The 27,810-nt window shown below is 37.6% G+C and overlaps 1 protein-coding gene across 1 annotated transcript in view; it reads left to right on the top strand.

Moving 5' to 3' along the window:
- MYO9A (myosin IXA) overlaps positions 1–27,810 on the top strand; it is a 107,150-nt gene that overhangs the window by 39,938 nt on the left and 39,402 nt on the right. The window contains exons 6-14 of the mRNA XM_063314255.1: positions 276–332; positions 5,217–5,314; positions 5,674–5,800; positions 9,407–9,496; positions 13,079–13,195; positions 15,606–15,740; positions 20,654–20,775; positions 22,380–22,521; positions 23,460–23,655. Of these exons, the coding sequence (XP_063170325.1) occupies positions 276–332; positions 5,217–5,314; positions 5,674–5,800; positions 9,407–9,496; positions 13,079–13,195; positions 15,606–15,740; positions 20,654–20,775; positions 22,380–22,521; positions 23,460–23,655 (1,084 nt within the window). The remainder of the gene's footprint in view (positions 1–275; positions 333–5,216; positions 5,315–5,673; positions 5,801–9,406; positions 9,497–13,078; positions 13,196–15,605; positions 15,741–20,653; positions 20,776–22,379; positions 22,522–23,459; positions 23,656–27,810) is intronic.

Raw genomic sequence — 27,810 nt, 5'->3', positions numbered from 1 at the left:
GAACATTCTTAAATGATGCAGAAATGCTAAAGCACTGTATAGTATACTCCAAAGATTAATTATAAGATGAAAAGGCTCTTCAGTAACATGATGAAATTGCATGGTGTATACTTTCTCAAAGCAAGGTTAACAGTACAGTAACACAGAGGAATGCTGTTACACATTTCTGCGATGGGAAAACCTGACACTTAATGTTTACAGAAACAGAAGACAAGTAGAAAGAGATTGTTGTGTGGGATTTGGAATGCTACTTACCCAATCTGCCTTGCTTTCAGATGACAAAGAAACCCCCTAAACAGAGCTGGGATGACTGTTACTATGACTCTGAGCCGGTCAGTACAAGTCCATCCATCCATCCATCCATCCATCCATTCTGGGTTACTGGTGACAGGCCTTTCATGCCTTCAGGCTTTGCTCCCAGGTGCAAAGCAAATGCAGAATCAGTTCCTTTTGATTAAGCGATGCACAGCAGTTGTGGGCCTGATAATGTCTTAGGTAGTTTTCAAGGTCATCTTTGTATAGTGAACTTTTTAAAAGTGGGGTGATATTATTATCATGCCATAGGATATTGCAAATATAATTGATTATAACATTTTCCTTGGTCCTATTTTTCAAAACACAGATAATTAAACTTTGTCCAGAATAAGTCTTCAAGAGAATATTTAGTATAGTATATTCTCTAAAGAGCAATGTATTGATTTAAAATCCATGTAACACTTGTTGAATCTTACCTGTTTTCGGTGGCCTGGTTCACATGAGTTTTATTTGTTTCATTCTTGGTTTAGCAGGATGTGTAAATCCATCCATTATGGCTGAGCCTTATGAGTAAATCAGGCCACTTTGGCACTGTCTTCAGTTAATTGTGGCTTAGAAAACCCTGGCCTATTATTATGTGAATACAGCCAGAGACTACATCAGTAAATAAGTAAATACTGACTACATCAGTAAAATAAATAAGTAAATCTGTTTGACCTTAGATTCAGGGCTATATAGGTAGTCCTCGCTCAGTGACCACAATTGGGACCAGAATTTTGGTTACTAAGCGAAGCGGTCATTAAGCAAATCCAACCCGATTTTACAACATTTTTTGCTTCGGCCATTAAGTGAATCACCATGACATTAAGCAAACCACATGGTTGTTAAGCGAATCGCGGTTCCACATTGATTTTGCTTGCTAGAAGCTGTCCAGGAAGGTTGAAAATGGCGATCATGTGACCACGTGACATTGCAATTGTCATAAATGCGAACTGGTCACTAAGTGCCCAGATTGTGATCACGTGACTGCGAGAGAACTGCAATGTTTGTAAGTGCAAGGACCGGTCGTAAGTCGTTTTCTTCAGCACCATCGTAAGTCTGAACTGTCACTAAACAAATGATCGTTAAGCAAGAACTACCTGTATTTTATTTTATCAATTAAATCAATTTATATGGCTGCCCATCTCTCAATAGTGACTCTGGATAGCTAGCATAAAACTATAGCTCAATCTTTAAAAATGCCAATAATAATAATAGCCTTGGAAACAATTCCTAGAGGCCTCTCCAAGTTGTGACCAAATTGTAATTTGTAAAGTGAAGGGAGAAAAGGATTAAATAAGAAACTGGAAAATAATCATTTTAATTCTATTTAATTTGAATTAACTTTGCTTTGATCTTTTAATATTTGTATAATTCCATTTTATTGCAGAAAGCATGATCATTCTAATTGCATGTCAACAATTCTAACTTGTTTACAAATACAATGTATATGCATACTTAATGTTTTATTTCATTCCTATTGAGAATATTTTTTTCCATTTCCATTTTATTGTTTTTGAAGTACAATTACTAGATGGCTCAATAGAATACTTGTTTTTGAATCAGAAGAAGCAAATGGTTCAGTGCAAACCTATTAAAGATTTCAGTCAATTCAACTCTCTGGAACTGAGTTGGATTTATTGCAGGAAGCTATAGATGGGAAATCATCTTTTCTGTTAGCCTGGCTGACACTGAATATAGCTCAGTTAAGCAGAGTGATGTTGGAATAGGTTTGTCCTATACTGCTGAAGCCTTATAAAACTTTTTCCTATCTTTCAAACTTGGGGTGCCTAGAAATTAAGATGGCTACCCTTAAAGTATTATCTATATTAGCACAGTGATAGTAAATGCTATCCTTATCCTTGACCTATTTTGAGTTTTTCTATTAAAAGCCTCTTGCCTGCTTTATATTCTAGACTCCAGCTCTCATCTTTTCTCTTCTACCTGCTCCCTTATTGCTCTAGGACTTAGCTGCCAGATTTGCTGGGTATTTCAGCATTTTCTTCATGTGGTTTCTTTTTGTTCTTGGTGACTATTTTTTTCCTCTTCAGCTTGATTTACATCCTTGCCACATAAAATAGGGTCTCCTATACTCTGGCCCTCTTGCCTGCTCAGCGCTCACAGACTGAATAAAAAGCTCATACACAGCTCTGCAGAACTGGCAGCCCCATAAAAGCATCTTTTTATGGTGTGTGTGGAAAATAATGTTTAGAGATAAACTCACCTTCTTCAACCTTCAGATGTTTGGGAATATAATTCTCCTAATTCCTAGCCGGCATGCCTGAGATCATGGTAAACTTGAAGCTGTAAATCATCACATCTGTAGGACACTAGATTGGAAAAGATTGATTAGCATATATTCTGGAATAGTAATTATATCCATTAGATTAACCCTTCCTGCTTTTCTTAACTGATTGTAGCCCTTCCATAAATGTACCAGGCAACTCATTGATGCAATCTATAGATTTACAGTGTTAAAATGTTACCCGGATTTTTGCTTGAAAGTGATGATGTTTGTTTAGGTTGATTGGTTTTAGTAAAATTGTTTTTAAACATTATTTTTACAATAGAAAAAAATATCTGTAGCTCAGGGTTTAACTGTGGAGTCCTTGGTGCTCTCTGAGCTTGGTTGTTGGCTTGCAGACCTTTCATTACTTAACTAGGTGACATCACTAGCACTGACTATGTTCCCTAGTTGGGTAATGAAACATCTTCAGGCAAACAACCAAGCTTGGAGAGCACCAAGGACCTCACATAATTTTTATAAATATGATGATGAGCAATCTAATGTTAACCTAGCCTGGCACTGCATGGTGTGAGGGAGTAGAAATGAACTTGTGTTCTGCTATCAGAACAGAATGTTTAAGCTTTATCTTGATAAACAGATGACAAATCTGCGAGAAAAAAGAATCTTCCAGGTAATTTTCTAGCACTTCAAAATAAATGTCTTCATTCTCTGGAAAAATAACACCTAGGGATGCAAAAAGCAGATAGAAAGGAGGTTTAAAAATTTCCTCCAATCTGCATTTGGAATCCTAACAGGAAATAACGTTTATGACTAATTTAGGCAGAGTAGCACCCTAAGAGAGACAAAAATAGGTTTTAACAAGAACAACTTTCAGAAATGTAGTCCAACAAACTAACAGTTAGGAGACGGGGGCTCTCAAAGAATTAACAGAACAGAAAACCAAACATAGGTGAAAAAGGTGCTTAGGTGAAATACTTACAGTAGTGAAAGCTTCAATGAATCCTCGAGCCCATTAAGTTCTTCTTTCTTTTCTTTTCAAAACAGGAATAAATAGATATAAATAGGAAGGAAGTGCTGCAAATCCCACACCTTAGGATAAAAATAGGTGCCTATTTTTCTTTGCTGCCAAAAGTACCATTTTAGTGATGGGGAACAGCTGGTTGTTTGTCCTTTCCTTATAGCAGCAGTGGGAATGGGGCATGGGGAATGGGGAAGAAGCTTAATCTTGTTCCAGCCAGGAAGCCTTAGAGAATATGTATGTTGGAAATGGGAATGTATGGCATAATTCACAAGCCCTGGTTCCCCCAATTTAAAAAGCTTGCCCATCCCTAATTTGAAATGAAACATCCTCCTGCGAGACATGGACTCCTGCAGTCCTCTGCAGTGGTTTTACCAAACTATACAGAACAGGTTTTATAAAACCAAAAAAATCTGTCCCAGTGTTCATACAGTGATACAACCACATATGAATTAAACATGCAGAGCTGAAATGCTGTCTTGAGGAACTGCAGAGAATAGAATGAAGCTCACTTACGTCATGTCCCAATTAGCTTCACATGTCTATTAATCCTGAGTAGAAAGGCAAGGTATAAATAATATAAATAGAAATTCTCTCTGATACTTACATGTAGTTTTATTTTTAAAAATGGAATGCAGTGCTAGGGTGCAAGTTGAGTGTTGACTGGACTCTAAAATTTATTTATTTATTTTAATTTTTATCCTGCCTTTTATTATTTTTATAAATAACTCAGGGTGGCAAACATACCTAATGCTCCTTCCTCCTCCTATTTTCCCTACAACAACAGCCCTGTGAGGTGAGTTGGGCTGAGAGTGAGTGACTGGCCCAAAGTCACCCAGCCAGCTTTCATGCCTAATGTGGAACTAGAACTCACAGCTTCCTGGTTTCTAGCCCAGCACCTTAACCACTAGACCAAACTGGCTCTTTCAGTTTTAGTTTAGTTTAGTTTTAGTTTAGCTTTGGTTTAAAAAACATTTTGCAGATTCCTCAAATAACTGTTGGTGTTCAAGCCCACTGTGTTGAATAGGATGTTGTGTAATATAATGTCTACTCTTGAATGATTAAAAACACTGTAAAGTATGCAGCCTGTAACTCTATAGGTTGGGGCTTTGCAGTGATAGATGAGTCGACACTCTATAATCCCAAGGAAAAAATCCTGTATAATTCAAGAGACAGTCGAATGGGGAAAGATACTGGGAGCTTGTCTCCCCACTTGATTTTTTAGCTGCAGAGCACTTAACGTATGTATGAGCTGTGTTTACTTTTCCATGTAGACAAACTGAACGGCAATAATTATTCCAAAGATGGAAGGCGTCTAGGAAGAATCCCTAGTTGTTTTCTTCCTTTAGACCTACTTCTGCTTGCAGAAGTTGTCCTATCCCGGCATGTGTTTTTCCTTAAGTTATCTTAGGAATCCTTTATTCAGCTGGCAATTCCTGCACTACTTATTTATAACTAAATTTGTTTCTCATATTACATGACATTGTGAAGCATAGTATGGAGAATGGACTTCAATACAGTGTGACAATTATTCTGATTAAAAAACCTGCTAACCATCCGGTGTTGTACAGATTGAACTTTATAGTGCGTTGTTAACATTCCTATAATTTACTGATCCCTATTTTTTTCTAATGTTCCTTGTATTGGACTCCATAGGATTGCTTCTCTGTTGAAGGCGAAGACTTGAAGCACGATTTTGAACGTTTGCAGCTAGCTATGGAGATGGTGGGCTTTCTTCCCAAAACTCGCAAGCAGTAAGTTGTTATTTTTCATTAGAAAGACACTGTGAATTGATCTGGCAAACACTTGTTGTACATGACATTAAGTCTGTCGGTAACCATATTAACTATTTTTGCCCTATTAACTATAGACATCATTTTGTAATTGCTCCCATATAACAAATATGGAAAAACAGGAAAATCTGCTTTGCCTATGTATTTATCTAATTTATGAGAATTGATTTATATGTGATATAAGGAAACACATGCATATATCAAGATGTAGCTTAACTTGAAGATACAAAAATGCCAACTTTATTAATATGTAATAACATTTCAGTGACCTTAGTTTCATTTAGTTTCTTCCATTCACTGTTCTTATTTTACACCCTTAGGATTTTTTCCCTTCTGTCAGCTATATTACATTTGGGTAACATCTGTTACAAGAAGAAAACCTACCGAGATGATTCCATAGATATCTGTAATCCAGAAGTCTTGCCTATTGTCTCAGAGTTACTAGAGGTAAGTTATGACATTTGGACAGAAGCCATCCACTTTTTTTTGTCTTCTACATATTCGTCTCTTTCTACGTAATATATAAAAATAAATATGAAAGTTATTGGCTTTCATATTGATAGTATATTAGTTTCTTGAGTAAGATAAGGTGAAGTAAAATGTTCCTCCATAAAATAATACCTCCAATTTATTCATGTTTACTTTGTAGGAGGTTTCACTGACATTATTGGAACAACTTTTAATAAACTTTTGTAAGGTTTGGGTAATCAAGTGGGTATGTTAATTCAGAATATTAATTTTGATTCATGAACTCTGGCTATATATATATATAGAGAGAGAGAGAGAGAGAGAAGATTTTTACATAGATTAAAGACAAAAGAGAAGTTAGAAAAAGGAAGAAAGATACAGTAAAAGAAAAAGTGCAAAAAGTTGTGAATATTTGGTAGAATTGGTTGAAAGTGGCTCCTTGTGGAACATTTTCATGTGAAGGATATAAAAATATTTTAATTAAAAATGTGAAACCAGGAGTTGATTTCAAAGGTTGAGCAAACTTTAAAAAATGCGATTGCACATCCATTTATTTTCAATTTCCAGAATTAAAACAAAATGAAAACTACTCTTTCTATGACCTAAGTGGATGATAGGTTGGTAAGGGACATGCAGTAGATCAGGATTTTGTGGGAAGATTCCGCTGCTTTGGTCTTTAGATCACATGAGTGAATGGCACTGATTGATTAACGTATATCAAGTAGTTTTGGCTGCAGCTTTAAAAGTGAAGATCCTTGAATAAGAGCATAAGAGAGTTCTAATAGCAGGTTTCAAATTAGGATTAGCTTCAAAAAAATTAAAAAGCCGCATTTAATCTGCTTCTCTCAAATAGCTATGTCAATCCTAGGGAAATAACTGTCAGTCCTTTTTGGCTTCCTGTTGCATGGGCCTGGCTACCTGATCTCTGCTTTTCTGCCTGGAATAGCGAACATCTATAAAAGAGACTAGTAAAAGAAGACTAGTCTTTTCATTTGCTATCATAATCTGCTTGATAAGTGTTGAGCCTCATTATTTGGGCTACCAAATGTTTAAAATCCTTCAGTTTGGAAAGCTGGATTTGTGACGGTACATCTGTCAAGTTGTCATTCAAAAATATTCAGGTCTTTTTCACTGAAGAAACCATCTACTGCTCAATTGGTGTAGTTTATGCTTGACAGTAGTAAATGGTGGCAACTGTGCACTTCTTACATGGACCTGAGATTTCATCCACATAGGCATATGCGTGTGCTTTGACAGTCTCATCCACCTCTAGAACAAAATTTTATGTAAACAGCTTGAAGGTTATTTACCAATGAAAAACTTTATCCATAGGAATGGAGAGCTGTCTTAGTGCTTATGAGTGGTGAGAACTTTGGAGCTGACTCATATAGGAATGGGAATTAAGGAAGGAAGGGCAGGCATGGGAAAAAGTCCAGCACCTACTGAAGCTCCCCTCGGAATGTGATACGGTACAGTGTATCACATATACCTCGCTTAGGAAAAGCTGACTGCCATTGTGGATGAATGTGACGACTGGGTGCCTGTTGTGGTTCAGCATTAGATCTTGGTGCATTTTCAGATCTGATGGGATCAACATGTTAGATAGGCAAAGGTACGAATACAGAAATTTGCAAAATGCATCTCATGCGATGGCCGTCTGTTTCAGTATTGTTTAAACTGCCCATTTAGGACAGAAAACTTTTCTCATCATCTGGCACCAGAAGCCAGTTAATTGGTTGATCTTGAACCTACGTTACAGCATCTTCTTTGTCACTAAAGTCCTTTGCTGCATATGGCTTACTAAGAAACAGTTTTCATTAAATACCTATGTTAAATAATGGGAATATTTTTTTCCCAAAGAACTATATTCATATACGCATTCTGGAGCTTGCTGAAAATCTCTTGCTGTGAAATATGCAATCATTTAAAGCACTGTACGTTCCTCGTTGCCTTTTTGAAAGGGAATTCAAGGTCAAAGGTTCGCAAAATCTTCTTGTATGAGCCAGCTTGAAACTGGAACAAAACTGCAATCATGAGAGGGAGGCCAAGTATTCCTTGAGACACTGTGTTGCATTTTATTTTACTAGCCAGAGAGTGTTGCAGGAAAGTGGTGTGTAATAAATGCTGTCTTTTACAGATACTGTGCTAGAGGAATGTGAATTTGTGTCCAACTGGACAGAAATCCTTTCAGTGAATCATAACTCACAAGGGAGTTCAACTTCTCCAAATATACAGTCTGCTCAATATTTTCTGCACAGACCTTAAGTGTATTTTTTATACGTGCTGGTAGTCTTGAAGCAAGGGACAGCTGCTTTTTCTGTTTTGGGGTGCCCCACTAACCCAAAACCGTGCATCTTTGCCTTCTGAGGAGGCAAAGATGCTCTTGTGGGTCTGGTGGGTGCCAGGGAATTCACTTAGTGCTGCCGACTCCTTCTTGTATAGTGTCAGTGTTGTCTCTCAACCTGCCATTGCCTTGTTTGTGGCACTGCAAGTTAGCTCTCCACCCCCTCAGTCCTTCCTAACAAGAGGAAATTGTTAGATATGGTTTTATGTGAGAGTAGCTCTGTGTAGGAGGCACACCTGTGCTGTTTCTTCTTCTAGTCTCACGTAAGATGTGCCATTACTAAATTCATGAGCCACAGTTGATAAAAAAGGAACTTTTAACATACCGGGTAGCATTCATCTTATATAAATGGTCAGAAATGCACCAAGAAAAGGGTATACATTAATAACAGTGAAAAGACCTGCTCTTCTGTGTGCTGCACTTCTATTGCAAAACTACTTTTGTGTGAATTAATTACTTTGCTAGAATTACTTAATGTATAGTGAATTTGCACCTGGAATATTGGTACAATCAAGATTATGGGCAGGCCAGGTGAAAAATTAAATTAGAATTAATTTAAATTAAGTTAAATAAATGAAATTGTATCATTATTCCTCTCATTGCCATGTTGAAATGTATAATACACTGGCAATTTTGATGGTGCTCTGGGTCCTCAAGAGTAACATCTCACTATATGTACCCTGGTGAAAGTAACGGAAATACTCTATGGTCTTTCTCTGGAATCCTCTACATATTGAAAACAGACAGCCATCCGTCACTCAGTCACCTTGACACCAAATTAAAATTGGCTCATTTGCCAAGACATTGGTTTGAGCTTAATTTGTGCTCCTGACCTTTCTGTTTCTACAGTACTATGTTGGTATTTTTTTTTATTTTACATTTTGATTCCTATTATTTTTAATTATGCTGTTATCTTAAGAGGAAGGACAGATTAAAGCATCTTAAATAAATAAGAATATTTTGAGAATAAGCATGAATGAATTTATTTAGCCACAATTTCTTAGTCATAACTGTTCTCCAAGATACCTTTAAAAAAACCTAAGATTATCCAAAACTTTAATTCCTGCTTCAAGTCATGAGTAACTATGGATTATCTTTTTCTGTAAAGGCATTCTGTGAGTCTGTGGTAGTGAAAATATACAGGTATTCCTCAAGTTACTGATAGAAAAATACTTGTTCTATTTATTCTGTTTCCAGGGCTTGAAACCTTTATATGTTTCTAAAATTATGATTTCTTTTAGGTAAAAGAAGAAATGTTGCTTGAAGCACTGATTACAAGAAAAACAGTGACTGTAGGAGAAAAGCTTGTATTACCATACAAATTGGCAGAGGTATGTGTAGCAGTCATCTGAAACGTGGAAAATTACATGAGACTTTTTAGAAATGTCTGCATATTCTTGGAACATTGAGGGATGGTGGTGAAATGGTTGCAGATGACAAGCTGAAAAAAATAGCATCAGACAGTTCAGGATAGCTGAATTTCATAAATGGATTCTAGTCTGGGGAGTAAAAACTTGGAATCTGACTGCAGACTTCCATGTTTTATTTTCTACAACTGTTGCTCATTTCTTTGGTTTTGTTTGCTATATATTTTATGTGCATCTCTTTACTCCTCATTCCAGAAATATGTTTCATTTAGCCAGATATTCATGTTACAGCTCCAATCCGGGTAGCATGTATTTCTATCTTTTTGTTTCAGTGTCTTATGCTCAACTATTATGTTTATTGCCAAGTTACATTTATAATAATTTTATCCATGTAAAATGTAACAAAATCTGTATTATCTCAGTTCCTTAAGTTGTTAATATGTTTAACTGAGACTAAAGTGAAGTTGGAATTCAGTTGAAGTCCATGTGTAACTTAAAATTACAATGTTGAAGTTTAGGGAATAAGATTGTCCTAGAATTCCATCCTCAAAGACAAATATAATCTGTGTTTGGAATTCCAAACAGATTACATTTGTCTTTGAGGATGGGATTCTAGGAAAAAGTGCTTTACAACCTGTACTTGCACTTACGACCGTCGCAAACCGTTGCACCACCCCTGCAGTCACATGATCGCAATTCAGGCACTTGGCAGCGGGCTCGCATTTACAACCAGTTGCAGTGTCCTGTGGTCTCATGATCACGATTTGCAGTCCTTTTTTGCTGGTTTCTGGCAAAAAACATCCATTGGAGAAGCTAGATTTGCTTAACAACTGTGGTGATTTGCTTAACGACTCATGATTCACTCAACAATCATCATAAAAGTGGTCACAAAATCAGGTCCAGTCTTGGTGACTTAAGGACCACACTGCTTAACAACCAATGTTTCAGTCCCTATTGTGGTCATTAAGTGAGGACTTCCTGTAGTGTATTGATGAGTCATGTGAGTCATCACATAAAGTCAACTTCTTTGACTTTGTAAATGCAAACAGTAACATCTCAGCATCAGAAATAAAACAGTACAGTAATGTTAATTAAACATGTGACATTCTCTCATAATTTGACACAGTAATACAAATGGCATTTACTTTTTGTGAGCTATAGTAAAAATAGGCAAATAAGCCTTTGACTGAACTGGAATTCACTTGGAGTTCCGGTTGAACTAGAAGCATACAACAAAGCAGTGCTTTATTTCCCCTGCTCTAATCACTGCCTGCTGCTTGTTTTTTTCATGTTCATGATGGACACTGAAAACACATGTTCTGCTTGATATTGCTGGAGTTTTAGTTCAGCAACATCTGGTAGGCCATGGATTCCCTATTCCTGTTATAGGATGCTTATACTGATTCTTTGTAAATTGCTCGGAGCTTATGGGAATTGAGCGGCATGGACACTTTAGTAAATAAATAGACCTATCAGAGAACCTAACAATATGCAGCTCTATTAGTTCATGATTGTGTATGGATTTTAGCTGTTTATTGGATAAATCATGCATCCAGATCTACACCAGTTAGCAGAGAGCTCATCCAGCTTTTAACCTAAGATGTTCCAGGCAAGCTTCCAGGGAGAAATTTTTCTGGTATTGATTTGTTGATGCAATAGAGAACAGACCCACTAAACTGCATTTGTGATAACATAAGTCATTGCTTTAGAATTTACAAAATATTTCCTGTCTTTTCTTTCTCATAGCGCAGGGATGAATAGTGTAAATCTCTTACCAGCCTTAACCAATATGCCCAGAAATGAAGGATTTTGTTTCACAAAAACATTTGAGGAGCCACATCCTACCCACATTCGCACTTTATGCAGTGCGTTACATTCGTTCAGTTGACTTAGTGCTCTACAACTTGCTGTCATTCTGGAATTTATCAAACCAATAAGACGCTAAATAAGAACATGTACTTTTCCTAGTAGATGGTACACTGTGAACAGTTGTATAGATTAGCTGTTCTTGGCCAAAGATGAACCTCTGGAATGAAGATCTGGTTGTTACAAAAGACGTTTTGATACAATGCTGTCCTTTGAAATTAGACTTGAGGGGGAGAACTGAATAAGCAAAATGTAAAATACAGACTCTGTCCTCTAAGACGGAAAGAGGTTCTCGTCTGCATAGAAGCAAATGGTTTTGCAACTTGCCATATTAATAAACAGAACTGTATTAAGACACATTTGGGACCAAACTCTTGAATATATCGTTTATGAGTCACTCGTATCTATTTGGCCTTGGCCACTACATTAGCAACAAATGTAAGAAATGACATCAGTGTAGGAAACAGAAGAAATGACTGAGATGAAGAAGCAGGAGGGAAGCGAAGGCAATATGGCAGCCATATGTTACTTTTTAAAAAATCTGTTTATATTTTTAAGTGCTCATTCAACAGTATAGCTAACCCACTCTGTTAGGTTAAGGTTGACTTTAGTTGCCTACATATTTTCTGCAGGCTGCATGAAAACATAACATTTCTGGCACCTACAAGGAAAAAAAAACTGAAAGCAACACATTCTATTAACTGGTGGAGCCGAAGTATGGAAAATTATCCTCTAGACTTGCAAATATTCTCTTCCTGTTTTTATTTTCTTGCTTGTCAATATAGTTATGTGGGTTTAGATATGATTGATAGAGAACAGGATGTTCCAACTTGTTCCAACTCTCCAAACATGAGACAGGCTTCTCTAAGGAAATACAGGTAATAGGATAGTTACCCTCTTGTTGCAAGCTTGATGTGTGCATTTTTATAGTTTTTGTAGTAATCAGGCCTTTCTGTGTGACTTGTTTGGCTTATTGCTGTTCAGGAGGCTATTTTCCCAGCCATTCTGTAGCTTCCTTCTGTGAGCACATTCTCACTTAGGGTGCACAGTCAGATGAACTGGGGCCTTCATATAGGACATTTGAAAGATTTCTGTCTTGGTGCAAAGAACCTGAATAAACCAAATTGTATCACGTTTTTAGCTGCTTGGAGTCATTTTGTGTTAGATACTTTGAAGTTCTAAATGTTGTATTCTGTATCACAACTTCGGCAGTATCTAATGAGAAACATTTATACTGTATTTAATCACAATGAGAACTCAGTTCTGAAATCTGTTATTGTTAAAATAAGCTCTTCCCTTCAGAGAATGGAAAACAGTGAGGGAAGAGCGGGCACAGACTTCATCTGTTCTTCTATAAAATCAAAACTAGATCTTGCTACCTTCCTTCTGTTTTCCTTCCACCTTGAATGCATTTGTTCCACTTCAAAGATACTACGATGACACAATTTTAAAGTGTCATTCAACCATAAAGTGAAACTATATGAACTTACAACAATATACATGCACAGTCATAGAACAGAGGCTAAAATGGAGAGCACAGCATATGCTACCTTATTTTGGAGAAATAAAATTGTATGTGTGAATGCTTATTGACAATAATCCAGGGGGGCTGAAAATAGATGTTAAAACAGCATAATTAGTATTTGGCTTTATTTCTAATGATTTCTTTTGATTTTCTAGGCTGTTACAGTACGAAATTCCATGGCCAAATCATTGTACAGTGCCCTGTTTGATTGGATTGTTTTTAGAATTAACCATGCACTTTTGAATACCAAGGACTTAGAAGAAAGCACCAAGGTATGTCTTCATCAAGAACATTCCACGTATAGTTGATAAAGGAGGAATTAAAATGTCATCTGTTTTAGGTTTGTGACTCAGGGTGGTTAAGAATACTATCACAGAGAAGCGGCATTTTTAGAGAACCAGGTATTTTTTAAAGGTCTGTTTGAGCATTTGCCCCTTAAAATATGAAAAAGAAGCAATCACATATAAGCCTGCCAACTTTTAGAGAAATTAAATGACCCGACAACTGAAAGTTAATGTTGAAAGTAAACCAGAGACTAAATTATGAATTGTTTATAATTTGTAAGTTGCTTCTTGTTAAGAAGCAGCAGCTTACAAATTAAAAATTACTCAATTAATAATTGAGTTGCCATCCACTATGGGGCAAAATTTCACAGACATGGAGCTAACTCTTGATACAGGAAGCAAAATGTCTTTGTTGAGGATCCATATTATGCATTTTTTCATGAATAGGAATACCCCAAGTGATAGAAAGCTGGATGACATCTCCCCTCCCTGTCCACTTGGGGCAACTGTCTTGCCTCCTTTGTCATCACTCTTCACAAAGGGGCACAATGCCCTTGAACCACACAGGTGCTGATACTGATAATGTATATATTCTAGAAGAATTCCACATGCTGGCTTTTGTACTCACACAACTTTATTAGTATTAGATGCAATGAAGGCATTGAATGAAGGGAAAGGCTGTCTTACATATGGAAGCCTGTTCTGATACAAAGCCATCAATCCAGCCCAGTCTCTTCCTGGGCTAAATGTAGATCACTTTTGTGCCTCAGTGATTACTGTTTGCTGAGCGTGGTTTGAGTTATTGCAATGTATTCTTGACATAGGATTAATTCCTCCATTTTCTCTAGTTTTATTGGAAAGATTACAGTAATTATTTTCAGATGTCATGCTGTAGGCTCACAGTGTTTTTTTACTGTTCAGTGTTTAATGCATAGTTTTTCTGCCTATACCAATCAAATTGGGGTCATGCACTTAATGCACCCCAAGCAGATAACTATAATGTTGAGCACTTAGCAGACTGCAAATAAATCCCAACTGCTCAAGTTTAGGGTAGGTCATTGTTCAAACTTAATATAAAACTTGCATATATAATGCTGATGACGCTATATACCACAGAAACCTGCTGTTTTGCAGAGTAAATTATATATAGTATGTTCTGATTTGATTTTCTTGTTATATAAGCTTTTATTGCATATCAAAACATTTGTTTTTTTTCACTCCACCCACCAAGTTGCTTTCTCTTCTTAAAAGCTTTAATAAAATCTCTGGTACAAAATCACCAGTATTTTTTTTTCACTCTATTACATCTGCATTTTTTACATTAAAAGCTTGCATGTAGATTATAAGAACTGCTAACTCTTAATGCTGTCTTTTTATTTTTAATCTGTTCAATTGTGTCCGATTCTCGGAGACTGCCTGGACAAGTTCCTAAAGTTTTCTCTGCAAGGTTTTTCAGAAGTGGTTTGCCATTGCCTCTTTCCTAGGGCTGACAGAGAGTGACTGGCCCAAGGTCACCCTGCTGGCTTTGTGCCTAAGGTGGGACTAAAACTCACAGTCTCCTGGTTTCGAGCCTGATGCCTTAACCACTGCACCAAACTGGCTCTCTAATTTTGTCTAACTCATATATATTCTTTTCTGCCAGTATATACTTGCCCCTTCATAAGTCAGAGAAGTTCATTAAAAAAATATTAAAATCTCTTTCTATGGCAGAATGCATAGAAAGTGCAAACACAAATGTTCTAAATTAATTACTCAAAAAATAAATCTGAAGAATCCTATTTGGTTCCAAAACACTTTCCCCTTACATCACATAGAAATAGCTAAGAGTTCAGCCTTAAAATCTGGGAATGTGACTATTTGGGGACCAATAACGAACGTTAAAAGCTTTTGAGCATCATAGTAGTATATGATTTTTGTGCCCAGTACAAATCCTGCGTTAGCTTGTCTTGGAAAAAAGCCTATGGCATTTATCATTCTATTTAAATTCTACTCTGGGTGAGAATAGCTGCTGTGATTAGTAGCACACCCGTCCACTGGCTATTGACCGTCTGTCTAGTGGAATATGCTTCCTGGTAATTGCAGTTTCTCTTAGATGTAGGCTAAAAGGCATAATGCCAGAAATAGTATGGGAAGAGGAAAAGGGCTGGTAATTAGTGATGTATTTTATACAGGAGTGCACTTCCTTTCAAGATTAGTTAAAGCACATGGTCTCCATTGCCGAGGTTCAAAGAATTTCATAGGGCTATGATCTACTGAAGGCTTGGGCAGGAATCTTTGACCTTTTGTGACCAGTGGAGGCATTGACTTAACAGTTGCAAATGCCATAGCAACCTCATTGTTACATGACCCAGGACGTTCAAGTATTAAATGCAGCATGTCTGTTTTCTTTGTCTTCCAGACTTTGTCCATTGGAGTACTTGATATTTTTGGTTTTGAAGATTATGAAAGTAATAGCTTCGAACAATTTTGCATTAATTTTGCAAATGAACGTTTACAGCACTATTTTAACCAACATATCTTTAAACTGGAGCAGGTAAGCCTGGAAAAAAAATATTGTTTTTATTTTTTCATGATTGTTACCGGAATGTAACTGCTCCATATGGGGGTGGCAACAATAACTTAGGGTGCATTTATATATTTTCATCTTCCAGGTTCTGTGAAGGCTATATATGGCAATCTAAAAACTTAGCTGTTTTGCTTCCTCAGTAAAACAACTACCTATCACCTCACTGTAGTCCTTTTTGCTCACAGGGTCTTCGGGTCTCTGGATACACATGCAGGACATGACAGTTCAGTCTCTGCATAGTTGCAGAATCATTTTCTTCACAAAGGTCAATAATTAAAATCAAATCATAGATAGAATTCAGCCACCCAGTCTCCCTTCCCCCTCAAATACACATTTGTAGGAGTGAGAACACTTGAATCTTCCCCCATGATTCTTGTATTCCTGATCAATCCTAAGAATCAAGATTTGGCTGAATACTTGCTTAACCTCTGGCCCTGAAATGAGTTGCAGAGCCTTGGCTTGGCTCTCAGTCAAGGGACAATCATTTTCTCCTTTCAGCTAGCTCTTCTGGCAGGCTCCAGTCAAATAACACCTCTTTATCCCTTGTGGGTTTCGAAGGAATTTTTTATAGATGATATAGTGGCATGACAAGTATATGAACAGATACTAAGCAAGTTTGTTGGTTCAGCACCAAGATCCAATATACATTAATGGCTACTTCAAAAGAGATGTAAGAAACCTCCCCCCGATAAACATGTATGCTATTTATATGAAAATTGTGTAAATTTCTATCTCACTATGGTGGCAGTTTGAAAATCACAGCAGGGTAAGCCTAATCACCTGCCCCATTGCAGGAACCCACTGCTGCAGCATCCTCAACAGATGGCCGTTGTTGTTTATTCGTTCAGTTGCTTCCGACTCTTTGTGACTTCACGGACCGCCCATGCCAGAGCCTCCTGTCGGTCATCAACACCCCCAGCTCCCCCAGGGACGAGTCCGTCACCTCTAGAATATCATCCATCCACCTTGCCCTTGGTCGGCCCCTCTTCCTTTTGCCCTCCACTCTCCCTAGCATCAGCATCTTCTCCAGGGTGTCCTGTCTTCTCATTATGTGGCCAAAGTATTTCAGTTTTGCCTTTAATATCATTCCCTCAAGTGAGCAGTCTGGCTTTATTTCCTGGAGGATGGACTGGTTTGATCTTCTTGCAGTCCAAGGCACTCTCAGAATTTTCCTCCAACACCACAGTTCAAAAGCATCTATCTTCTCTCAGCCTTCCTTATCGTCCAGCTCTCGCAGCCATATGTTGACCTTTGTTGTCAGTGTGATGTCTCTGCTCTTAACTATTTTATCGAAATTTGTCATTGCTCTTCTCCCAAGGATTAAGAGTCTTCTGATTTCCTGACTGCAGTCAGCATCTGCAGTAATCTTCGCACCTAGAAATACAAAGCCTTTCACTGCTTCTACATTTTCTCCCTCTATTTGCCAGTTATCAATCAAGCCGGTTGCCATAATCTTGGTTTTTTTGAGGTTTAGCTGCAAGCCAGCTTTTGCACTTTCTTCTTTCACCTTCATCATAAGGCTCCTCAGTTCCTCTTCGCTTTCAGCCATCAAAGTGGTATCATCTGCATATCTGAGATTGTTAACGTTTCTTCCAGCGATTTTAACTCCGGCCTTGGATTCCTCAAGCCCAGCATGTCGCATGATGTGTTCTGCGTACAAGTTGAATAGGTAGGGTGAGAGTATACAGCCCTGCCATACTCCTTTCCCAATCTTGAACCAGTCCATTGTTCCATGGTCTGTTCTTACTGTTGCTACTTGGTTGTTATACAGATTCTTCAGGAGGCAGACAAGATGACTTGGTGTCCCCATACTGCTAAGAACTTGCCACAATTTGTTATGGTCCACACAGTCAAAGGCTTTAGAATAGTCAATAAAACAGAAATAGATGTTTTTCTGAAACTCCCTGGCTTTTTCCATTATCCAGCGGATATTGGCAATTTGGTCCCTAGTTCCTCTGCCTTTTCTAAACCCAGCTTGTGCATCTGGCAATTCTCGCTCCATGAATTGCTGAAGTCTACCTTGCAGGATCTTGAGCATTACCTTACTGGCATGTGAAATGAGTGCCACTGTTTGATAGTTTGAACATTCTTTAGTGTTTCCCTTTTTTGGTATGGGGATATAAGTTGATTTTTTCCAATCTGATGGCCATTCCTGTGTTTTCCAAATTTTCTGGCATATTGCATGCATTACCTTGACAGCATCATCTTGCAAGATTTTGAACAGTTCAGCTGGGATGCCGTCATCTCCTGCTGCCTTGTTATTAGCAATGCTTCTTAAGGCCCATTCAACCTCACTCTTCAGGATGTCTGGCTCTAGCTCACTGACCACACCGTCAAAGCTATCCCCGATATTGTTGTCCTTCCTATACAGGTCTTCTGTATATTCTTGCCACCTTTTCGTGATCTCTTCTTCTTCTGTTAGGCCCTTGCCATCTTTGTTTTTGATCATACCCATTTTGGCCTGGAATTTACCTCCGATGTTTCTAATTTTCTGGAAGAGGTCTCTTGTCCTTCCTATTCTATTGTCTTCTTCCACTTCCGCGCATTGCTTGTTTAAAAATAATTCCTTATCTCTTCTGGCTAACCTCTGGAATTTTGCATTTAATTGGGCATATCTCCCCCTATCGCTGTTGCCTTTTGCTTTCCTTCTTTCTTGGGCTACTTCTAGTGTCTCAGCAGACAGCCACTTTGCCTTCTTGGTTTTCTCTTTCTTTGGGATGTATTTTGTTGCCGCCTCCTGAACAATGTTGCAAACTTCTGTCCATAGTTCTTCCAGGACCCTATCTACTAAGTCCAGTCCCTTAAATCTATTCTTCACCTCCACTGCATATTCCTTAGGGATATTAGTGAGCTCATATCTAGCTGATCTGTGGGTCTTCCCTAATCTCTTTAGTCTGATCCTAAATTGTGCAAGAAGAAGTTCGTGATCTGAACTACAGTCAGCTCCAGGTCTTGTTTTTACCGACTGTACAGATGTCCGCCACCTTTGGCTGCAAAGGATGTAGTCAATCTGATTTCGGTGTTGTCCATCTGGTGAAGTCCATGAATAAAGCCGTCTCTTAGGTTGTTGGAAGAAAGTGTTTGCTATGCAGAGTGAGTTGTCTTGGCAAAATTCTATCAGCCTATGTCCTGCTTCGTTTTGTTCTCCCAGGCCATGCTTACCTATAATTCCAGGTGTCGTTTGACTGCCCACCTTAGCATTCCAGTCTCCCATGATGAAAATAACATCTCTTTTAGGCGTGTCATCCAGTAGGTGCTGCAGATCCTCATAGAACTCCTCTACTTCAGCTTCTTCAGCATCTGTGGTTGGAGCGTATATTTGGATCACTGTGATGTTAGATGGCTTGCCCTGAATTCGAATTGAGATCATTCCGTCGTTCTTTGGATTGTATCCAAGCACTGCTTTAGCCACTTTACTATTAATTATGAAGGCTACTCCATTTCTTCTGTGGTCCTCTTGTCCACAGTAGTAGATCTGGTGGTCATTTGATGTGAAGTGGCCCATTCCAGGTAACGATCCTTTGCTGAAGCAACAGATGGCCATCTAGCCTTTTTTTAAGCACCTCTCATCCATCATCTCCTAAAGCAAGTCTGTTCCATTCTTGAACAGCTCATACACTTAGGACACTTTTTCTGATGTCCAATAAAAAGTTGCTTGCTTGTAATCTAACCCATTGTTTCTTGTCCTATCTTTGAGAATAACTACCTTGCCTAGTACTTTTCTAAGCTTGTTGAAATTGGCTCTCCTTAAATCTCTCCTGTGATTTAGTGCACATGCATGAATATATTTCCCTTCTTTTTCCTGTAATAACGTGAACCTCAGGATAATACGGTCACTTGATCTCAATGTTCCTGCTGCTTTTACCTTTTCAGTAGTTCTTCCCATCATTTAGGGTCAGATCTAGGAGATCCTGTGTCTTTGTTTCTTCTTCAGCCCTCTGGAAAATGAAACAGTCAGCAAGACCACTGAGGAAGTTGTGGGACCTTGCATTCTTGGCCAAGTTAGTTTTCCAAAAGATGCCCACATAATTAAATGTCTCCCATTATATGATGGAATGTTGGGTTGACTCAGAGGAGGAGGAGAGTGCCAAGCCATTACAGAAAAGATATTTGAGTCCCAAGAAGAAAGAAACAGTGAGAAAAATATTTAAAACAAGTCTGTCTTGATTGTGTTAGATGTAAGTTGAAGAAAGAGGGACTGTGACAGGCTTTCAAGATTATATTACAATAGCATAACTGCATTGAAGTACTTTCCAAGACTCATAAAAACCCGTTTCCTGATCTTGGCTACCTTGAAGGGCTGACACATTATTATGATGTCTCTCCTCCCAGAAATTCCTATAATCAGTCCAGGAAAGTATTTTCCATATCTTCTGCCTGGCTTCAAAGTCAATAGCATATGCCCACAGTAATGTCATTGAATGGCCCATAGACAGGCTTGCTCAGTCTAACAGCATGTGGCTGGACTTTTCACTGCATAGAATATGGATGGGCAACTTGAAGTCCAAGGATCACATGATTACATTTGGAGCAGCCAAGAGCTTCCCACTGGTGAGCTTTTTGGCATGATCAGCTAGCCAGAGGGAGATGGATTAATGTGTTTCTGTGGCCATTGGTGACTGGAACCAAGTCATGACTCTAGGCAACTAGTAGCAGCAGATCAACCTATGATCAGCAGTGAGTCACTGATACTTGTGTGCATATATATGTGGGACAGTCAATGAAAGGGTCCATATGAGGGTACATGGATACACGGGGGGGGGGGGGGGGCTTCCAATGCCAGATCAGAATTTATGTAGCCTTGGGGCCAAAAGGTCTATCACTAGTTTGTTTGCTGTTGCTTGGATTTTTGACTTAATTTGTCTTTCCCCAAACACCAGGAGGAATACAGACTTGAAGGCATCAGCTGGCATAACATAGACTATATCGACAACTCTGGCTGTATAAACCTCATCAGTAAAAAGCCAACAGGGTTGCTCCATCTGCTGGATGAAGAGAGCAAGTGAGTCTGCTCCCTCCCAGCTTTGTAGTTATCAAATCATAGACGTTGGATGTGAGTAGCAGCATAAAAGGAGAAAAAATAAGAGATCTCCACATGTCTGAAAGCTGCCCGTATGGTAAGGCAGGCAGATTCAGATGATCAGGCTTGTTCCAGAGGGTGAGAGCAGGACCATTTGTTTATAGGGCAGTTCAGAGCTGTGACAAAACATTTGAACATGGACTATTTCAGCTCTAGGTACCAGTTTGCTTCTAGAATATAACCTATTGAGCTGTATTTTTTTTAACCTACATACAGTTGTTTTTGTATTTTTGCAAACTTGAGTTTCCCAGGCCTGCTGATAACTCCTAGCTTTTATATAAGGTAGTGTTATTTTGCTATGAAAGGAGCCACGCTGCCAATGACGTGTTTCCTTACTCATACCAGAGTCTATAAGGAGTAGAAATTCTACTTAATTCCATTGAAATAAAGAAACAGGAGAAGCAGCCTTGGAGCTATGGTTAACTCAACAAACACAGTATTTATTTCTATGCCCTACCTGAGTTCTTCCATTTTCAGTCTCTTTCAAGTGTTCTGTTCCCCAGTAAAATTAATCAAACGTCTTTCGTTGATTCATAAAGAGTTAAGATTTATGGGCTATAGGGCCTATTCAGAAGAGAATAATTTTCATTTTGAAAACTTGGGAATTCAAGAGCTAATAAAAGAGGTTTTACAAGCCAACATAAAATAGAAGTGGCATTTCCTACACTGAATATACGCTATGCTCATATGCACTGAACATACACTGTACATAGCATCCACCTTTGGCCTTGCTGTTTTTGTACTGGAGATAGAAAATCCCATAAAGAGTGTAAGTCCAATAATTAAATAAGTAGCAATTCACTGCCCTTTCATGAAACATAAAAGTTAGTTGGCTGTTGGATTTGACTCCTTGTCCTTGATTGAACAAAAGATGGAACTAACGTTACAGGAGAATTTTTTTCCCATTTGTTACAGTTATAATGAGGCCTGAATAACTTAGCTGTGGTGGTACACTTATGAGGTAATGTGTGTACACTAATGGGAAATGAGACCCCCAAGAGAAAATACTGGGTTAAAAATCAATAAGTTACAACTGAAAAAAAAGTTTGAAAAAATGGATTATTTTTTCCACTTGCAAACAGTTAGAGGCCTCAGGGCTTTTTTCTTTATAATAAAATGGTGTTCATCGTAACCCTTTACGCTAATGTCTATAAAGTAGGTACCAGCTATTAGAAAATACTAGGGAGAAGACTGCTATGCAGTTGTTGAAATGATGCTTTCCTGGAGCCACATTATTATTATTATTTTTTCATGGAAATATTGTTAGAGTACGACAAAATTATATACTCCAATTAGGATTGGGAAAGAAATTAGTTTAATTCATGAAGACATGCTACTGTCTATAATAAAATATATATTACTTAGTGTGTTGTTGCAAATAATATTTTTCCAGAATAGTAATTAATTCATGACCAGAATATAAATATCTGAAATTTGAACTTTCAGAAGATTATACACCTTTTTATGATAGATGTGATTTTGATTATGTATCAGAGAAAAACATTAATGTTCCTCTTCCATTTTAGTTTCCCACAAGCAACAAACCAAACGTTACTAGACAAGTTTAAGCGTCAGCATGAAGGGAATCTCTACATAGAATTTCCAACTGTAATGGAACCTGCCTTTATCATAAAACACTATGCTGGAAAAGTTAAATATGGTGTGAAGGTCTGTAACTTCATCTCTGCTAACAATTTAGTTTGAAGTATGTATTAATCCCTTTGGTTAACCGCTAAAAATCATGATAATGCCTAGTGATTGCCTTGCTGATTGAAAAAGTGCTAGTTTAGCTCCTGGATGATAGAAATGTTGTTTTAATTGCTACAAGTTTTCAATTTGTACTTGTTCTGAGTTTCTGTGTTGTTATACCTGGGCTTAGGAAATGTGTTAAATATATTTTATTTAAACCTCACTTGTTGTCTTTCTACTTAACATTATATTCAATTGCTTGTCCTTGTTCTGTTGGTTTGAATGAGACTGCTCCACATTTGAATGTGAATATGGAAGATGTGACTTGAAAATCTTGGGTCTTGGTTGAGCCTATCTGCATAGCAAGAGCACATACCCTATTTCCCATCTGGAGATGCCAGAACCTGAACCTTTTTCCTGCAAGCCATGTATTTTACCACTGAGCTGCTTGTTCTCAGTAAACAGTTGCAAGAGTTGGTTGAAGACACGGGAGTTTGATAGTGACCTAGTGAGAGAATGAGTTTAGATCTCAAGAGTCACCATCCAGGAAAGGTGATGAGATGTCCTTCATTGGGTATGTTCAGGCAGAGGATGAAGAGGCATCTGTTGGGAAGCTTTAAACTAGATTTCCGCACAAAGTAGAAGGTTTAATTCAATGGCCTGAATTACCTCTTCCAGTTCTAGGATAAAAATCAGGCAAGATCAGACAGCTTCGTATCTGAACAGTTCTAATTGAAAAAAAATGTTCTGAAAGTGCTGTATAAAATATTTAAAAGACAGAAGGAAAATAATAAGTCCCCTTTGGGGTGTCTGATTATATACAGTCATTCAATAAATAAGGGCTAAATTGAAAGGTGAAATGGGAATTGAAGAATAAGGCCATGCTAAGTTCTGCTTCTCTTATTCTTTCTCATCAGGATTTCCGGGAGAAAAATACAGACCATATGCGACCCGACATTGTTGCTCTCCTTAGGAGCAGCAAGAGTGCCTTTATCTGTGGAATGATAGGGATTGATCCTGTTTCTGTGTTTCGCTGGGCTGTCCTCAGAGCGTTCTTCAGAGCTGCGGTTGCCTTTAGGGCAGCTGGGCAGAAATATATTGAGAAGAAAACTGGTATGTGTCAAGTATGGTACTCTGTTCTCATAATCCTTCTTGGATCCTTCATAGTTGCTACATTTTTTTTTAACAACTTCTATTTTCCAATCTACTATTTTAAGAAATAGCCAAAAAGTTCTTTAAAATATTTGTTAAAAATATTCCAAAGATTTTGGTGTAAGAAAAATGAATAACATGTTATAAAGTATAAAGACTTAAGATTGTAAAAATTCAGGGTGATTTTTGAGTGTCTTTTTTGTTTTTGTTGAGAAGTACAACATGCAGAGAACATTTTAAGCTGTAGAATATTAGTAAATCTAACATCAGTATTCTACAGCTTAAAATGTTCTCTGCATGTTGTACTTCTCAACAAAAACAAAAAAGACACTCAAAATTAAATCTAATTCATGAGGGTGTTAGTTGGCTTGAATTTATTGTTTCCTTACTGTTTCCTAGAAGGGAGTTTGCTGGCTGCTTTGAACTTGAGTATAGCCATTTCCTTTCTCCGGTTTTCCAGAAAACTCCGGTTGTACTCTAATAAGCCCATTCTATAACCCAAAATAGATAAAACATTTTGATTAGATGAATGGGGGAGAAGGTTCAGAAACTAATTTTTATCAGTAATTGAGGATGGTTTCCTTAAGGTGCAGATAGCATTTTCTCCCATGTAGGCAAATTGGTAGGTAACTTCTTTTCTTTTCAAAGCTGAAAATGTATTTGTTTTAAAAATTGGCATTTTGGAGAGGATCACACAGGATGTATGGAGATCCTTTTGTATTGTACAGTTAGAATATGTAAACATTTACACAAAAGAGAATGTTTCAAACAAATCTTGAGCATTTCCATAGAGTGCACAGAATACAAATTTTGCAAGTATACTTATAAATGTATGTAGTAAAGCCTGTCAGCTGCTAATTTAGAAGCAGAGTAATACATTTTTGCATGAACATCTGGTGTGTGTGTTCTTTTTAATGAGTCTGTCATTACAAGCATGTGTTGTTTGCCAGTCATGTTTACGGAGCCATTGTTACAGAAAAGATTTGGTGGCCCGGGTGGTCCATGGGCTCAAAAATCAAGAACTACGGCTTTGCGCTACTTTCAGATTGGGATAAATATTCACGTGCACTTTCTCTCTTTCTCTGTATATGTACAGGAAATAGCTGTTTTGTTACGAGGATTTGTTGGGAAACTGCAGTTGACCCAAGTTTCTTGGTGTGGGTCCAAGTAGTAAAATTAGGTTTTCTTTCTTTCTTACAACTAATGGTAGTCATGTTTTATAGTTGTGTTCTCTTAACAAGAATTTTGGTAAGAAAAATGTCATATGGGAAGCAAATCTGATTCTGCTTTCAGGAGTTGGCCTGAGTCCCACATGTCTCTCTCATTAGTGGAAAGTACCAATGGTGCTAATGGATCCGGTGCCTAATATTTCAGCAGAAGTTGCAAGGTTTTGTTCTGAAGCCATACAATAAATAAATAAAAAACCAGCAGGTTTAGCCAGGCAAAATTCTGATAATGTATGCCATAAAGTTATTTATTTCCTCCATTTCATTTTTCCATACTATGCTTACGTGCACCCAACTAGATACTAGTTTCTTTAGTTTTTTCTCTCTCACACTCTTGGCCATAATAAAGTTTGTTCTGCTCTAATTTTGTCTATGGCACAATACAAGGAACATACCTTTTTAAATTCAGAGTTCCAATTGATAGATACTATGTTTTGTGAGAAAAAATATTACTTACTAATTACTGTCTTGATCACAAAGGAACTTAGCAACTGTGCTCCTCTCCTGTGGGTTTTTTCTGCTAAGAACCACTTTTTTAAACTATATACATAAAATGCTACTATCAGAATATATACTGATGAAAGTTGCCTTAGGAAAGAAGAACAATGTTGGGAAGGGGGTGGTTTTCAGCACAGAAGTGGCAAAGAATTCTTACTGCTTAATTCTTTCCTTGCCTGCCACTTTTCCTTTGAAAAATCTCTTCCTTCGAGAATTCATGTGTTTGGAATCAGGGATTTGTAAGCGTATATTCTGCAAAGGTGTACAGAAGTGTAAAGGAATTCTTAACTAGGTGCAAGCATCTTCTCCGGTAAAAATAGCCCTTCTCCAGGTTGCTTTTCCCTTGAACTGGCAGCTCTTGAAATTGAAATAAATGGGTTTGTATGTAGTGTACATAGGCATTGTTGTATACTTAGATTTCAGTGTCCATGTCTAGAAATACTAACATCAGTGCATGATACTTGACATCTCATTCCCATCTACTACTAAAAGAAATTACTTTACAGCCAAAGTCTAATCTAGTTACTGGTAGTGGTTCTGTGAATAAGTAAAACTGAATCTGTTTATAGCAGTGACTGCTCTGAAATCAAGAACATCTAAGGACTTTAACTGCAGTTGAGAGAACGTGATTTTAATTCTTGCATCTGACCTTGCATCTGATATGAACATTCTGTGTGCTGCTTTTACTATACATTTATCCTCCTCCTCCTTCACAAAATGTGTATATCTGATTTTATATTGTGTCAATGTAATCTCAAGGTTAGAAAGCTTTGTAAAAGATTGCCTGAAGGCTTTTAGAATTTTCCTCTAAAATCTACCTAAGGTAATTCAAAGCACAGATGGGAAGTATCTCATGCCCATGTCTAGTTTCGTTGTTGTTGCTATTCAGTGTGCAGTTGTGAAAACAGATTTGAGTTGAATATTAATATTAATTTGCAATGCTGCTTCTGAAGTACATGTGTTCTTATAGTATCCTTTTCCTATTTGTGCATTTGTGGTAAAACCTGAGAATTTTATAGTATCAATCAGATGTTATTGTCAGCAATGTGCTTAATCCACTGAGTTGTAAATAATATAATATATTATATTGGCAGGTTGTATCTTGATAGCTGAAGGTAATTTTTTTACATTCTTTTCTTTTCTATTTAAACTTATAGTAAGAAACAATCCATGAAAATCTAATGATAATTTCTCAAATAAGAGAGTCCAATTCTAACAGGAATATCAGATGATTAATTCCATAATCACTAACTTTCAAGATTTATAATAATTATAGTATAAAAAAATCATAGGTTTGGGCATGATTAGCACCCCTTGGATGTCTCTGATCTAGAATCGTATTCTTTTAAAATCTTTTTGTCTTCACCGTTTTGTCAGTATCGTGCTACAAACCTATTGTCTCTGGAATATGGTTCATCTTTCTCTTTTGTGCTGCTCGTGTTTCTGCCACTACAGATCTATTCCATTCCAAAGCCACAACAGCTGGGTTCACATTCCACACTGCACCATAAATGGCTCCGTTTCTGGCTTTATTGGGTTATATATTCTAGCCATTGTAGTTTGTAGTTTAAGATGATGTGTGAATCCGGCCAGTGATTTAACCAAGAGAAAAAAAATGCTGGAATTTGTACCATCAGTTGCCATTTCCAAATGGTATTAATTAAAGAGGGATCCTTTGAAGTATATTATCTATCAAACATGCAGGACAAATATACAGTAATTATGTCAGAAAGAGCCAGTTTGGTGTAGTGGTTAAAGGCACCAGGCTAGAAACCAGGAAACTCTGTATTCTAGTCCTGCCTTAGGCAAAAAACTAGCTGGGTGACTTTGGGTTAGTCCCTCTCTCTCACCCCCAGGAAGAAGGTGGCAGTGGCAAACCACTTCCAAAAATGTTGTCAAGAAAACTGCATGGGCTTGTCCAGGCAGTTGCTGGGAGTCAAGGCAGACTTGAGGCAATCCAAAGCTAGCTTTGTAGAGCCTGAGACAGCCAACATCAATGCTCTCAGAGCTCATAACAGTAGCAGCTCCTGCACTGTTGGGATCCTCTCTATTTTGGTCCCTAGATACATGAGAATTGTATACTTCATATTGAAAAGCCAGTCTTATATTAGTTGTACTGAAGGAATTTCAGTATTTTGTTTGCCTGCCTATCATTTGGTTTACTTTTTCCGACTTGTATTGGCTCTCATTTTGAGTCCTACCTGAAGGATTTATTGCAGATAAAGCATGCAGCATAAATTAGTCTAACATTTTATGTCTCAGTTGCAAAATTTGGCCTTTCCAGTATAGAATTGTAAGTCTATTGAATATGATTCTTGCAAGCCAAGAATTAGCAGACAATCAGTTACTGGAATTGGTGGCTGAGAGGGCCATGCGTTAAAGATGGCCTATT

This window comes from Candoia aspera, chromosome 13 (assembly GCF_035149785.1).
Source record: "Candoia aspera isolate rCanAsp1 chromosome 13, rCanAsp1.hap2, whole genome shotgun sequence".
NCBI lineage: Eukaryota > Metazoa > Chordata > Lepidosauria > Squamata > Boidae > Candoia > Candoia aspera.
The sequence above is the reverse complement of the archived record's forward strand: the minus strand, read 5'-3'. Positions and strand labels throughout refer to the sequence as shown.